Here is a 14,786-nt window from a genome sequence, read left to right as displayed (position 1 = left end):
TAACTGGTTAGATATCTCACAGAGAGCAAATACAATGGAATTATGGTATGCCTTTAAAGCATTAATCACAGAAGCCTTGAATGCTTATATACCATTAAAAAAAAAAAATACTCCATGAGGAGGATTCCAAGTTGGATGAATAATAAAGTTTCTGGATTACTTCAGCAGGAAAGTGAGAGCAATGAAAAATGAAGTTGCTATATTTTTGAATGGAATAAAGAAGTTGCTAGATTACTTGAGCAGAAAAAGTTACAGAGCAATAAAAAGTACTGAAGCATATAACAGCTACAATTTTATCTATAATAGTGCTACAGAAAAGGTTAGAATGGCAAAGGCAGATTATGAGAAATTGCTGGCAAAGAGATCAAAGAAGGGGGATAAGGAATTCTTCACATACATAAATGCAAAAAAGAGAAGGATAAACCAGATCACACCTTATGTAATGGATGTGGAATAGTATTCGATATCCCAGCTGAAATTGCAGATGAACTAAACAGTTACTTTGCATCAATATTTACAGAAGAAAACCCTTCACGTCAATGAGAAATTAAGGGAGTAATTCTGATATGAAGGTATATTAGAATTAATGTCCAAGTTTGCAGATGATACAAAGGTTGGCAGGGTTGTTAACAACAGTAAAGACAGTAAGCAACTCCAACTGGATGTAGACAAGTTGGGCAAATGGGCTGAGAAGTGAGAACTGAAGTTTAACATTGACAAATGCAAAGTACTGCATATGGGTAGCAATAACTCAAGAGAAATGTACCAACTGTGTGATACTACACTCAGGGAAGTAGAAAGTGAAAAAGACCTGGGGGTAATTGTTCAGTCAAATATTTAGTTTGCTGAGCAGTGCAGATAGGCGGCCATGGTAGGTCATAGAGTCTTGTCAATGATATATAGGAATTTTGCTAGCAAGGACAGGGAGGTGATTATCCCATTGTGCAAGGCAATGATCAGGCCACACCTAGAGTACTGTATACAAGTCTGGAGGCCTCATTTTAGGAAGGATATAGAGTTGCTAGAATGAGTACAAAGAAAAGCAACAAGATTGGTGAGGGGAACAAAGGGGTGCTCTTACCAAGAAAGGCTTAAGTTCTGCAAATTGCAGTGCCTGAAGAGTAGGCACCTGTGAGGTGATCTGATTGAGGTGCACAAGGCCTTGAATGGGTTGAGCAAGCTGAATGCTGATGGGATTCTTCCTCTTGCTCAGATTAAGAACCTGAGGGGGCATAGATTCAAATTGAGGAAAGACAGTTGTAGAATAGATGTGCAGAAATTTGCCTTTAGCCAGCAGGTGGTTGATTGGTGGAACGGATTTCCATCTTTTGTTGTGGAAGTTGATAGCCTAAATAAATTTAAGGCTAAGCTGGACAGGCATTTGGAACAAATGGAGGGCTGAAATGGGAGGGTTTTTTTTTTTTTTTTTTTGGCTGATACTGCATAAGCTTGCTTTCTTGCTTGTATGCCTCTATTAATGCTAATGGTCTACTTACAGATATAAGTACTGTGAAAGGTAAAGGGAAGGGATTTTGCTTTCACAAAGACAACTAAAGTGGTTGTAGACAATTTTAAAATTACTTTCAGTGAGAACTGATGATGCTGCCAACTACAAAGTATAAATGGGAAGCACTCAGGGAAGTAATTATATAAACTACTAAGCTTTTTATACCAACTAAGAAATATTGATCAAGGTTTAGACCTAAATGGGTCTCACATGAAACTGATGAAACTAGTGGCGGAGAAGAAAATTCATGGGATGATTATATATTAGCAGGGAACAAAGAAACCTAGAGTAAGTAAAAACTGCAATTAAATCAGTAAGGATGATATTCAACCTAATGCAGATTATAAGAAATCATTTAGTATGAACGCAAAGAAAAGTATCTAAGAATTCTTTACTTATGTTAACACTGGAAGGAAAGGGATGACCTCATTGGCCCACTAGATATAAATGGCATAACTACTGATGATCCTGTTCAGGTTGCTGATAAGCTAAATAAATCTTTTGGCATCTACATTCACCAGAAAAGAAGTTTTTAGAGAGCTAAATGATGTGATAACTGAGAAGAAAGTGAAAGAGAAATTGTTGAAGCTAAGAGTGATTATGGCAGAGGTACCCATGGATGAGGAGATCAATTCAATTATATTAAAAGAATCAGCAAAAGAATCAGCATAATTACAAAAGCAACCTTGAATTTGGATTCAGGAGAAATCTCTTTAGATTGGGGATGTGCAAATGTCACCCCAATTCACAATGAGGGAATATCAAAGTGAGTAATTACAGGTTTATAAGTTTCACTTTTGTTAAACTGAAAATAATGGAGTCGCTGGTTAAAGAAGTAATGCAGGACCATCTATACAGAAATATAGTTATATAAGAAAATCACAGCATGGACTTTTAAGGAGCAATCTTGTCTGACCAATCTGAATATTTACTATGATGCATTAACAATGCAGCTGGATGCAAAAATAATTTTTACATCATATACTTAGATTTCAGAAAAGCTTTTGATAGTGATCCACATGAAAGACTGCTGTAATTAGAGCAGTCTAACATTATCAGCAAGCTACTGTTAAAGATAAAGGAATGGTTGAGTTAGAGAAGACAGAGGTAGTTATCAATGGGCACTGTTCTTTTTGGACTAATGTTATTAGCAGAGTAAGGATATGTAAAGAGATCTGATTAAGTGTTTAAGGTTTTGAATAGATTGAGTAAGCTAAATGATGACGGTATCCTCTTGCTCAGACAACACATATAAGGGGGTATAAATTTAAATTGAGAAAGGATAAACTGAAATTTGATTTTTCAGCCACAGACAGTTGACTGTTGGAACAAACTTCCATCTGGTGTTTTGGAAGTGGGTCAAATTCCTCCTTAAATTTGAATAAGTTTAAGAAGGAATTAGATAAATTATTAGAGGGTGTGAAGAGATGATATGGGAAGTTTTTTTTGTATATGTATTTTATTTCTTTATTTATTTATTTTTTTGTTAGTGAATGCTATATAAGCTTGCTTCCTTGCATCATTTGTTCAGTACTAATTTCGTTACGAGATAAAGCATTTGTTGAATAGAATTACCTCGGTTCTCCCAGACTGCTTTCCAAGGAGTTGGGGCGACACCAACATAATCTCAAACTTTACTCTTTTATCTAATTCTTCACTTATTGAATTGGCTTCATCTATACCTGGTAACACTTCCAGCAGGTCCTTGTTTAAAATAGCAGTATCTGAAAATAAGGTTTGTTTTTCATCACAGGAGCATGAACACATCTGAGACTTTCGAGATATGCATATACATATAAAAAAACAATTTTTGAAAGTTCTGTTATGATTTTTATTTCTTGTTTCTTTATGAATTTGGATATGCTAAATGAATATGACATTAAGAAATAAAAAAAATTACAAATCAGTAATGAAAAGAATTTAATTTGAATGTAAATATATAGTCATGTTTATCTAATTTAATAAGAATACCACTCTTTAGCGATAGAAGTCTGTAAGTCATCTTGGAATAACAACACATCTGAATAATGTAACCAAGAATATGTATTATAGCACTTTTGACAAAAATGAACATTTGAATGTCTTTTTCTTCTGTTATCACTCTGAACCAAATGCTCAATCTTAGTAACTGAAAAACACTCAATCCTGTGGGTGTGGTGAATGAATAATTTATATAGCCATTTTCAAATACAATACTGATTCCCTCTGATACAGATATTTCACTGCACCCTTCTCTGCTTCCCAATGTGTAGCTGCCTCTGCTGCTGTTACAATTTCACAAAAGGTAGCAAATTACTGAAGTGAAAAGAATTTCTGAAAAATTTCCATTAAAACCTCAACAAATTAAAATTATGCATCAAAATGATTATACTGTGTAGCAAATTTTTAAAAAAAATTCTATTTATCTGCATTTCCTGGTGTTTCTTTATGAACTTGGGTATGCTGATTCTGAATATGACCTTACTTTTTGCATAGCAACAATGGTTTAACCAGAAATGAAAGAAAAGTAAATATGCAATAATACTATATCATATTTATTAAAATGTTTAATTTCTGTACAGAATAGAGTATTTATCTTTGTTGCAGTAAACATCAAGCTAAAAATAAATAAAATTAAAAAAGTAGAACTCTTTCTCAGATTAATCAAAAAAAAAATAATAATTTCTTTAAACGTATATTTAACTCTTATTGATCATCCTGAACCAAAAATCAGATACAGTCAAACAGCACACCTCCATTCCACCTTTCCTGGTAACACTTCTCCATCGACTGCATGTCCTGTCAAAATCTCTCTCCATGCTCTTCACTAGCATCACCTTAATTAGATCTGTAGAAATCCAGGTGAGAATGCTGACAATCTGAATCCCATTTTTCTGTAAATTTAAATCAACTTGCCAACTAGTTCTTTGTAATTTTCACTTTTAATGTTACCGAGAAAGACATTCACTACAAGGCAAAATGCCAGGTATTATGCTTGGCATCAGTCATTTTGTCATTAGTTCTCAGGAAGCTAATATCTATATCACATGTTGGCTTCATGACTATGACAAACTAGTGGATCAATAAATATGCCACCGAAACTACTGCATCAGACAATTTTGGAAGCATACATTGTTATATGCCTGAATATGACTCCTTGAGGATGCAATGCTTTAACAAATTGTTTGACTCTTCCCAGCTTCACATGGTGTGGTAGAAGAAAGACTTTCTTGGAACCAAGGGACCGTTTACTACATTGTGTGCACCAGGTAGCAACTGAATCCTTGCTGGTCATTCTCTTCTCCCATACACTGATCTACTGCCCTGCTGTCCCGGAATCAAAAAACTAGGGAACTTAGTAAAATGACCATTAAAATGAAAAGGAAATCCAACATCTTGAAGTCTCCAGAGACATCTATTTATACTTGATGGTATAAATACTTGATCATACTTGACCTTCTGTAACATGATTCACATTTCTGTAATCTTTTTTGATATGAATAGAGTGCACAACAGGAATCAATAGATATATATTCTCATTGTGAAGCAACATGGCTTTTAAACTTTTACTTGAATCATCTATGAAAAGAAACCACCCTTCTAGATTTTGACTAATACCAATTTCTTCAAAAAAGATCATTCAAATAAAAAGCACAGGGATTCTGAAAAAGTGTAAAAAGTGTAAGTGGATGTCTTGCAGCTAGACCTGGTAAATTTCCCTCTTTTAAACAGGATATCAATTCTCCTGTTCAGATTCATCACCCAATTCTGAAATTCACTCTGGAAGGTGGATTAAAAATTTGCAGGTCTTCATTGTGTAATAGCACAGCAATAGAGGATAGTATTTTGAGATACACAGCTTTCTGACCCACAGATGTTTAAACTTTGATATATCCACCATAAAAAAAGTAGTAGATGTCAGAATTATTTGTTAGCTCTCTTCATATTTGAGGTATAGCAAAACACACACTTGAAACATCAAAAGAAATCAATTACTGTTATTATGAATATGAACATTTATTTTTAAAGTGGCTAATAACAGTAATAAGCAGAAAAAATAAGATTTTCATTTAAAAATACCCTCATGTGGTAACATCATAAGCTAGCGAAGGATAGTATGTGAAAATTAGTATGTGTAAATAAAATTCATTTTGGTTACAAAATTATCAGGAAGTGAACATGCAATCGTCAGTTGGAAGATGAAGAACGATGTTGCAGTAGTTAAAGGTAAAGGCGTGGGTTTTAACTTAAGAAGAGGGGACTTTGATAGTTTAAGGTGCTATATGGCATATGTGAATTGGATGAATACATTTGAATTATGAAATACTTTTAAAGCAAAATTCACAGAAGCCATGAACACATACATACCCTTAAGAAAATATTGCAGGATGAGGATGCAAAATGGATGATTGAAGAGCTGACTGATCAAATAGAGCAGAAAAAGATAGCACTGGACAGTTATAGAGTGATGAAAATAACTGAAGCCTCCAACAGGTACAAGTTGATTTCTTTCTCTCTCTCTCTCTCTCTCTCTGAGGCTGGGCTAATAGCTGGGCAGTCAAAAGAACTACAACCTATAATCCTAATATTTGCTATAGGCAATGATTTAAGTAGAGAAGACATCCTGGAGGATGACATTTTTCATAAAAATCTAAAAGACTTTGTTATCATGAGAGAAGAAATAGGAAAAGAAATTAGCTTTCATTTTAAGAAAAAAGCTAGATCAAAAAATTCATCAAACTGGGTGCTGAAATTATCTCTTTGGATTCATTCCATTGTTATCTCACTAGATTGAATCTACATCAAATGGTCATCCCATAAGGTTAAATATTTTCACTGTTATGACAAAGTGTTTTTGTTGTCTGATGTTCGGTCACACGTCAAACACATGCAAACAGGAAGTGCCTACTTACGGGCACTGTGCTCGTCGAGGACATATATTTAATGAATATCCTCACAAGAAAGACCCACCCATCTGCTCAAATTCCAAATACAAAAATAAGGATCACAGGCATTCCAATCACTATACTACTTGCCCAGAAAACTTACGAGCTTTAGAAACTGTACATACATTCACAACCCATTCATTCCAAAATATAAGGAACCGTGATACTTTACCAGTACCACTTCTTTTGATATTTAAAGTACATTTACTACAGTGAAATGCTCAATGGGCAAGATTGGTTGCCAATGAGGTTCACCACTGACCGTTTAGCAGATGTATCGCCTTTTAATCTAATTTGCCTTCAGGAGCCACAACCTCAGGAATAATTCAACCCAATCATGAGAATCCAAAGTCTGCAAAAATTATCTTCAATAAAAATCTTGATACAGTCAGTTTCCAGTCTTTGTACACAATTTACAATGTGCATTAATGTTACTATGGCAACCCTTTCATTTTACATTATTTCCCTGTACTGCGATCCATCTACAGATATCGCTCCTCATCTTCATTACTTAGAACTGCACTTCACACTATTAACCAAGAGCATCTATTAGTTTTAATGGATGAAAATTATAAAGCTTCTCTATGGTACAACAAATCCACAGATATAAGATGATGCTTTTAGAAGACCTAATTTTTTCTCATCAACTGGATGTCATTAACCTTCCAGGCGAGCCTTATACCTTTTCTAATTCCTTAGGTCAATCAAATATAGACATTACATTGGTAACTAACAACCTACTCTCATTTATTCGTAGTTGAATAAATGAGAGTAGGTTGTTAGTTACCAAGGGACCTCGTGGGGTATTCACTTTGTAACATTTATTAGAACAACTTTGAAAAATCTATAAGCCAGGATTTTCCTTCAGATGCTATTAAAGCTATTTTAATCCTGAGGAATTAGCACTTCTCATTCAAAAGACAGTTCAGAAAGCCATATATAACAAGGAAGAAGTTCTTGACAACCCAAACCACACCTTGGTGGTAACAGGAACTCATGATACTAAGACGTAAAGTTTGAGTTGGAAAAACGTTTCTAAAAGCCCAAAGAAACAACAATATCTTACCATCAGAACTCTCAATACTACATGAAGAATTTAAAAATACTAAGAAACTATATGTCAAAATAATTAAAAAAAATAAGTTGGAATCCTGGCAAAATTTCGTAAAAACTCTGGTAACAAGGGTTCATGGTGTTTTATTTACAAAATCTGTAGAAACAAAATGAATCCAGGAGATATTCTAATACAGTTATAACAAATACTGAAGACTCTTTAAATTGAAACAATATTGTCAATAAAAATAGCAGACAGACTTCCCACAGGATGATCCGTTCTTGACTTCCCTCTGCAGGCTGAAATCAGAAATTTAAATGAATCATATTTCTTCCCCACTTCAATGTTGCTTTTCTCATTGGAAGAATTAAAATCTGCAGTTAATTCAACGAAAAAGGCCAAATGTCTTGGACTAGATCTACTGGAATGTACTTTTCTTAAACATTTCTATGAGCAACAACTAAATCACAAGCTTTTTCCTCTTTAATAAATGCTTAGAATTTAGTACCTTTCCTGTTATCTGGAAGTCAGTTTTGCTGAAAGTTTTACCAAAACCAGGAAAGCCTTGGAACAACCTAAAATCTTTCAGGCCAATCGCCTTGCTTTCGCACTTAGGAAAACTAAGTGTGAAAAACTAAGTCTGGAGGCCTCAATTTTTGGAAAGATGTTGAGCTACTAGAACAAGTATAGAGAATGGCAACGAGATTAGTGAGTGGAACAAAGGGTTGCTGTTATGAAGATAGGCTTAACTGCTGCAAATTACAGTCTGGAGACTGTTTTTTTTTTTTTTTTGGCTGATGCTAAATAAGCTTGCTTTCTTGCATCATACGCCTGTACTAATGCTAATGCTAACTACTTGAATGTTTAATCAGTCTCAGAATTAATTCCCTGCTTGCAGAGGCCAATTAAATTTCATCCCTTCAATATGGCTTTACGCCAGTCCCATGGCTGTGAAGCTACAGGCCTAGCATAAAGTCATATTGAAGTAATGAGATAGATACACTGTTTCAAATGAAAAAGCTCATAGATAAATGTACATTTAAATACATTAATTTTATTTATAGACTTCGAAGCTGCTTTCAATAAACTATGGTGGGGGAGTGTCCTTCATTGTCTTAGAGTAGCAAGTTGCCCTCAGTTATCATACCTTCTCATAAAGGGCTATTTTAGTAATCACTCTGCCTTGATACAAACTAAACAACAATCTGTATCCAAACATATTACTCGAGGCTGCCCCAGGTGTCTATTCTTGGGCCCCTAGAGTGGAACTTAGTTCTAAATGATTGGCTTCTCCTTTGATGACCTGACAAATATAAATGCAATAGCTTACACCGATGACTTATCCATTCTTGTCCATGGAAATTCCAGAAGGGATCTAGAAAGTTCTGCAAACAATATTCTCTCCAGACCATCTGACTTGGCCACTCAAAATAAGCTCACAGTTTCAGTGACAAAAACAAAAAGATGATCTTTAAGGGAAGACTAAATTATGCTAGGCCTCCAATGATAAAAGTCAAGGAAATTTACTACCTTTTAGTGTCCACACACAAACACCTTGGTGTTCTAGATGACCATCTGGCCTTCTCTTCACACTTACAGCATCTCTCTAAAAAGATAAGAACTTTACATCAATGCTCTTCAGAATTTCTAGGAATGAATAGGAAATAAAAACAATAATCTCCGTATCTTTTATTGTACTGTCTTTATCCCAATTCTATCATATATCACCTGTATTTGGTTTCAAAGGGCCAGCCTTCCTACTGTCAAATCTCAACTGGAAACTATACAAAGGTGTTTTCACTTGGCATTGCTACAAGCATGCCATACAGTCTCCACACCAGTGGTAAAAGCCATCGCAGGCAATTTACTCACTGACCTTCATGTTATTTATAAAGATCTCTGCTATTATGTTAGGAAAGGGTTACCTATTATGTTCCTAAATGTTACTGTCGATCCAACTGCCGACCCAAAGAAAGGAAAGAGAAATTCTGGAATCTACTCACCAACTGTTGGCAATCCAAGTGGCCCTTCTCTACTAAAGGTATTATTAGTAAGTTGCTTATACCTGACATTTCATTTACCTGTTCCAATATTGTACAGAAATGGTTCTTCCCCAGTCTCTGCACATCATACTTAATAACAGGACATGGATCATTGAATGCAAAGCTTTTACAGTTTTATCTGTAGAGGCGATTTACAGATTCTTGCTTATATGGTGACAATCAGGACTGGCAACACATGATTTATTCTTGCCCAATCTAGCTAGACCTTCAGCAACAAATCTCAACTAAATTTCATCATTTTGCTCCTGGAAATGAACATGATTTGCAAATAAGGAAACATATGAACTCTTCCAACAATTTGTAAAAGAAATCTTTAATAGATGTCGCCAGCTAAAGGGCTTCCCTACTATCAGGATAAAAAAAAAGATAAACTGCAGCCATTATCAACCCACTGCGGGATGGAAGCCTCCTCAACAATTCATGCTGAGGGATATAGACCATAATCTGCGACGCCTCCATAGCCAGGTGGGAAGGAGCAGCAGTGCGTTGCACATGCTTCTTGATTAGACCGGGGTTCGAGCCCGTCACCACCAAATACGGAGGATGCGGAAAGGTCAAGGAATGACCACTGCATATCCCAGAGCAATATGGCCTTAGTTGCTAATGCTCCTAAAAACCAAATAACAAACATAACAAACCATAATCTGCCACGCTGATCCAGTGCAGATTGGCAGATTGACCGTATTTAGCAGTCAGTAGCTTGAACCCTGATCTACTCAAAGGGCATGTGCTACTGCACTCCCACTCTTGACCACTTGGCTAGAGACTATCAGGATATCCCCTTATAACCCAATTGTAATTTCTTATGATACAGTTACCTGCCTCAAATAGAACTTATTGATTAACATTCATGTTTTTACCTTACTTAATCGTTGACTATATATATTTTTCAATTCTTCATGCGATTCTGGCATCAACCCGACTGAGTCTTCTGATTTTCCAAGTGTTGTCTTAGACAAGTTTCCTGAAATTTTACTATACAACAGTGGCTAACAGGCTTTGCTTCCTGATTTCTCCAACGATTAGACTGCTGACTGCAACCCCTTGACTAGGCTACATGATGAATGCTGAATAAATCTGTTATTCCATACTCACTTTTCTTTTCAGTGTTCATGATGGCTTTTTTTTACCTTTTGTCAATTAATTTTTTTTTTGTATGTATTTATTGCTCTTATTTTATTACTCTTATTTATTTATTTACTTCTTTTTTTTTCTTTTTTTTTGCTGGTATCATGGTTTGAGCTCCCAATGGTGTGGAATCTGCTGGCATCCACTGGAACTGATTTTTATCCAGTGGATGTGGGATTCTTACCTGTCACTTTCATTTAACAGTACACGTATTCTTATGGTCTGCCTTCTCATGGTGTGGAAAGGTACTAGGGAGCAGCCATCCTAGTGATTGCTGCTCCCTAGTAGCTAAGTGGATAAAACAACAAAACAAGACACACACACACTCCACAGACACAACACCATACTCACATCCAGCCATTTTACAGAATTCTGTATTCACACAGTGTATACCATGGTGGAGTTGAACTAACATTTATGTGCCACCATACATAAGACACAGCACATGTCCACATATAACAGTACCACAAATAAGGTCAGATGCCAAGGCTGCATATGAGAAAGCAATGGCTAAGACAGCAAAGAATGGGGGACAAGGAATTTTTCATGTAAGTGAATACAACAAAGAAGAAACTAATCAGATCAGACCCCTTGTGCACTGGGTGTTTGAAAGTCTCAGATAGTCCAGCTGATGTTCAGATGAATTGAATATGCACTCTGCACTGGTCTTTACTGACAAAAGACTCTTCATGCTGAAAAGAGGCCGAGGCATATGAGATTAGTGATGTCATAATTACAGATGATATTTTATTAGGAAAACATTCGAGCATAAAGGCAAGTAAGGCTCCCAGAGTTGATGGCATATATCCTGTAGTTCTGAGGGAGAGCACGAGGGAGTATACTGAACCACAGATTAATTATAAGGGCATCTTTGCACTCGGAGGAGATTCCTTTGGACTGGAAAAGTGCCAATGTACCACCAATACATAAAAGCAATTTTAAGAGTGAAGTTGGTAACTACAGACTGGTTAGTCTGATTTCAGTGGTAGGTAAAACCTTAGAGGCAATGATTAAGGGTGCAATTAGATAGATGTGGCATTTTGAAGGACAACGTGGCTTTGTTAAGGGAAAATCATGCTTAACTAACTTAGTAGACTACTTTGACACAGTTACTCATGAGCTGGATTTAGAGAACAATTTTAATATATTTATTTGAATTGTAGCAAAGCATTTGACTCGGTACCTCGTGAGAGGTTTGGTTTGGTATTGGATTGTATTGGCACATTAGCAGCAATGGCTATTATGCACCAAGACAACCTCCAAAGAGGTTAATGTATAAGCTTTAACAGGTTTGATTACTGGTAAGATTCTAAGAGAGATTGCAGGGTAGCTGCAGGGCAGAACGGAGAGCCCTTACTTAGTAGCACTAACATAATCTCAGCCCTAACTTAGTAGTCTACTAAGTTAGGGTTGTGATTAATAAATATGCTACAGATTGGTGTAATGCCAGGAGTGGGGTCAACATCAGTTTCGGATCACTATTGTTTCTCAATTTCATAAATGACATTGGCAAAGAGATATAAGGCATGATGTCAAAATTTGCAGATGACAAACATTGGCAGAGTCGTTAAAGATCAGTACCAAGCAGCATTCCTTCAGGATGACTTGAACAGATTTCAAAGATGGTCAGATAAGTGGCAGCTATGTTTCAATGCTGCTAAATGCAAGATCATACACTTGGGGAATAGCAACCCACAAATAAATTATACCGGGTTTTTCCATTAAGAAGCCCATGTATTTGGTTTTTGCATTTTTAAAGTTCTCATGTTGTCCCTAAATAGAAGCCCATGGGCTTCTTAACGGAAACAGGTTTATTTTGAAATAATATTTATTTGATTAATGAAAGGCTATTTTTATTTTAAATAATATTTATTTTAATTAATGAAAGGTTATTTTTATTTTAAATATTGCAACAATAGAACAGTATGAAATTAAAAATTATTTTTATTATCTTAAAAAAATATAAATATATAAGACAAATAATAATTGCAAGAAGAGAATTATTTACATTAGTAATTTTCATTCAGAACCTGTTGTATCAGAGCAATCCAAGTTAGTAGTGGAAGAATTGTTGTTTTCGTCTTCATCCGAGCAATCCGAGTTAGTAGTGGAAGAATTGTTGTTTTCGTCTTCATCCAATTCCATTAATTCTTCATCACTTCCATCACCAGCAGCCAGATCATCAGATTCAATTTCAAGTCCATGATTGTTTTCAAGGATAATTCGCAATTTTTGATTTAATATATTGGTCGCTGGTACTTCTTGTCCATTTGCAGCAACCGCAACATTCAAATGCTCTTTGAATTGATTTTGATTGGATTGTATTATAGGCAGAAATAACCATTTCAACAATCTTTTGGTAAGATGGTCTTTTTCTATATCCTTTTGGAGTAAATTCAGCAGTTTCTTCTCTTACCCAATTATCCCATTCCTTTCTCATAGAATCTTTGAAACTGGAATTTATGGCAACATCTAGGGGCTGCATGTAGTGCATTGTCTTTCCTGGAATTATTACTGCCTTTGAGCCATAATTTTTAAAAAAGATATTTTAAAATTTCTTCTTTCTTATGAGTTCCATAAGATCCCAAATAATTACTGATGGAGTGTTACTAAAATAAGATCCTCTCTGGCAGAAAACAGTATCCATCCACGTCTTCAGTAGATTTGTGTCCATTTATCCGCTTTTGTTTACAGCAACAACTGCTTTACCACTGGGGATTGTTACTTTGGGAATTTTCTTTAAGCCACAAAAAATAATCATAGGTGGGAGTATGCATCCATCCAATGATATTGTCAAACAGACAGTGTATCGATTTTTTCTGAACCCTGTATCTGCACCATCCACATTTTTGCTCCCAACAAAGTAAAGAGTGCAATCTCTTGCCATGTCAAAGTAACATGGAGTTTCATCCATATTAAAAACATGATCACTTGTCAATCCTGCTGTAGCATTATTTACTTGAATTAAGTATTGCTTTACTTGTTTCTGCGTTTCCTTTGGATCGCGATTATCCAGTTGTCCATGATGAGTTATTTTACATGATCTAATCCGATGTCTCCTGGTCCATACAAATAAAAACTTGTTGCTTATTTTAAAAGCAGGTGGTATTTTAAGGCCAAATTCTGGTGAGAAAATACAGTTTCACAATGTGTTATAGGTAACTAAGTGGTGGTTATTTCGTTCCTTTTTGAAAAATTCGAATAGTTTTTTCTCAATTTCGAGATAAAACGCCTTCCTTCCTGCACCCTCAAGACATTTGTGTTTACATTTTTTAACCAGCTTCAATAATTCTGCTTCTTGTTGCAACCAACGGCGAAAATTTTTCCTGTCAATGCCTTTTTGTTGCGATATCTAATTTTGACTTTCCCCCACTTTTAAATGTGTCACAAACTGTAGTTTTTCCTGGATAGCATACGATTTTCGTTTATTAGACTTTTTATTTTCCATTTTTAGGGTTAAATATTCTGACAACGAGTAAAGACGCGCAGTTCACATCTATTGCAATGACATCTCGGGCATGCACAGAGCGCCGATATACGGTATGTTACGAGAAAGTGCATTATTATTTGTCCCCAATAAAACCCCATGGGCTTCTATTTGGAAAACAAAATCCTAATACAGGCCCAGATGGGCCTATATTTGGGTGGGCCTCTTAACGGAAAAACCCGGTACACTTGGTGGGGTTGAATTAAAAACAGTGGAGGAGGTAAGGGATCTGTAAATTACAATACAGGCAAATATGAAGTTTTCTGAACAGTGTAAACAGCAGACAGGAAAGCCCATGATGTCCTATTGATGATTTATCAAACGCTATCCCATAGCAATAGAGAGGTCATAATCCAACTGCATAAGGCAATTGTAAGATGACATTTGGAATACTGTGTTCAAGTATGGAGACCTCATCTGAAAAAAGACATTGAGCTCCTTGAAAGGATCCAAAGATGGCCAATTTGAATGATGAGACTGGTAGAAGAACGATCATATGAGGAAAGACTGATTATGTGGGCTACAGAACTTGGCACCCAGACACCTCAGAGGTGACCTGATTAAAGTTTATAAGGCTCTGAGAAGGATTAGAAAAATGAATGCAGGTGGAATTCTTACTATT

The 14,786-nt window shown here is 35.7% G+C and overlaps 1 protein-coding gene across 1 annotated transcript in view; it reads right to left on the bottom strand.

Moving 5' to 3' along the window:
- LOC150090807 (kinesin-like protein KIF28) overlaps positions 1-14,786 on the bottom strand; it is a 195,201-nt gene that overhangs the window by 35,956 nt on the left and 144,459 nt on the right. The window contains exon 16 of the mRNA XM_090373827.1: positions 3,083-3,231. Within this exon, the coding sequence (XP_090229953.1) occupies positions 3,083-3,231 (149 nt within the window). The remainder of the gene's footprint in view (positions 1-3,082; positions 3,232-14,786) is intronic.

The sequence above is a fragment of the Mastigoproctus giganteus genome, chromosome 1 (genome assembly GCF_048544385.1).
Source record: "Mastigoproctus giganteus isolate SK-2022 chromosome 1, ASM4854438v1, whole genome shotgun sequence".
Lineage (NCBI taxonomy): Eukaryota > Metazoa > Arthropoda > Arachnida > Uropygi > Thelyphonidae > Mastigoproctus > Mastigoproctus giganteus.
The sequence above is the reverse complement of the archived record's forward strand: the minus strand, read 5'-3'. Positions and strand labels throughout refer to the sequence as shown.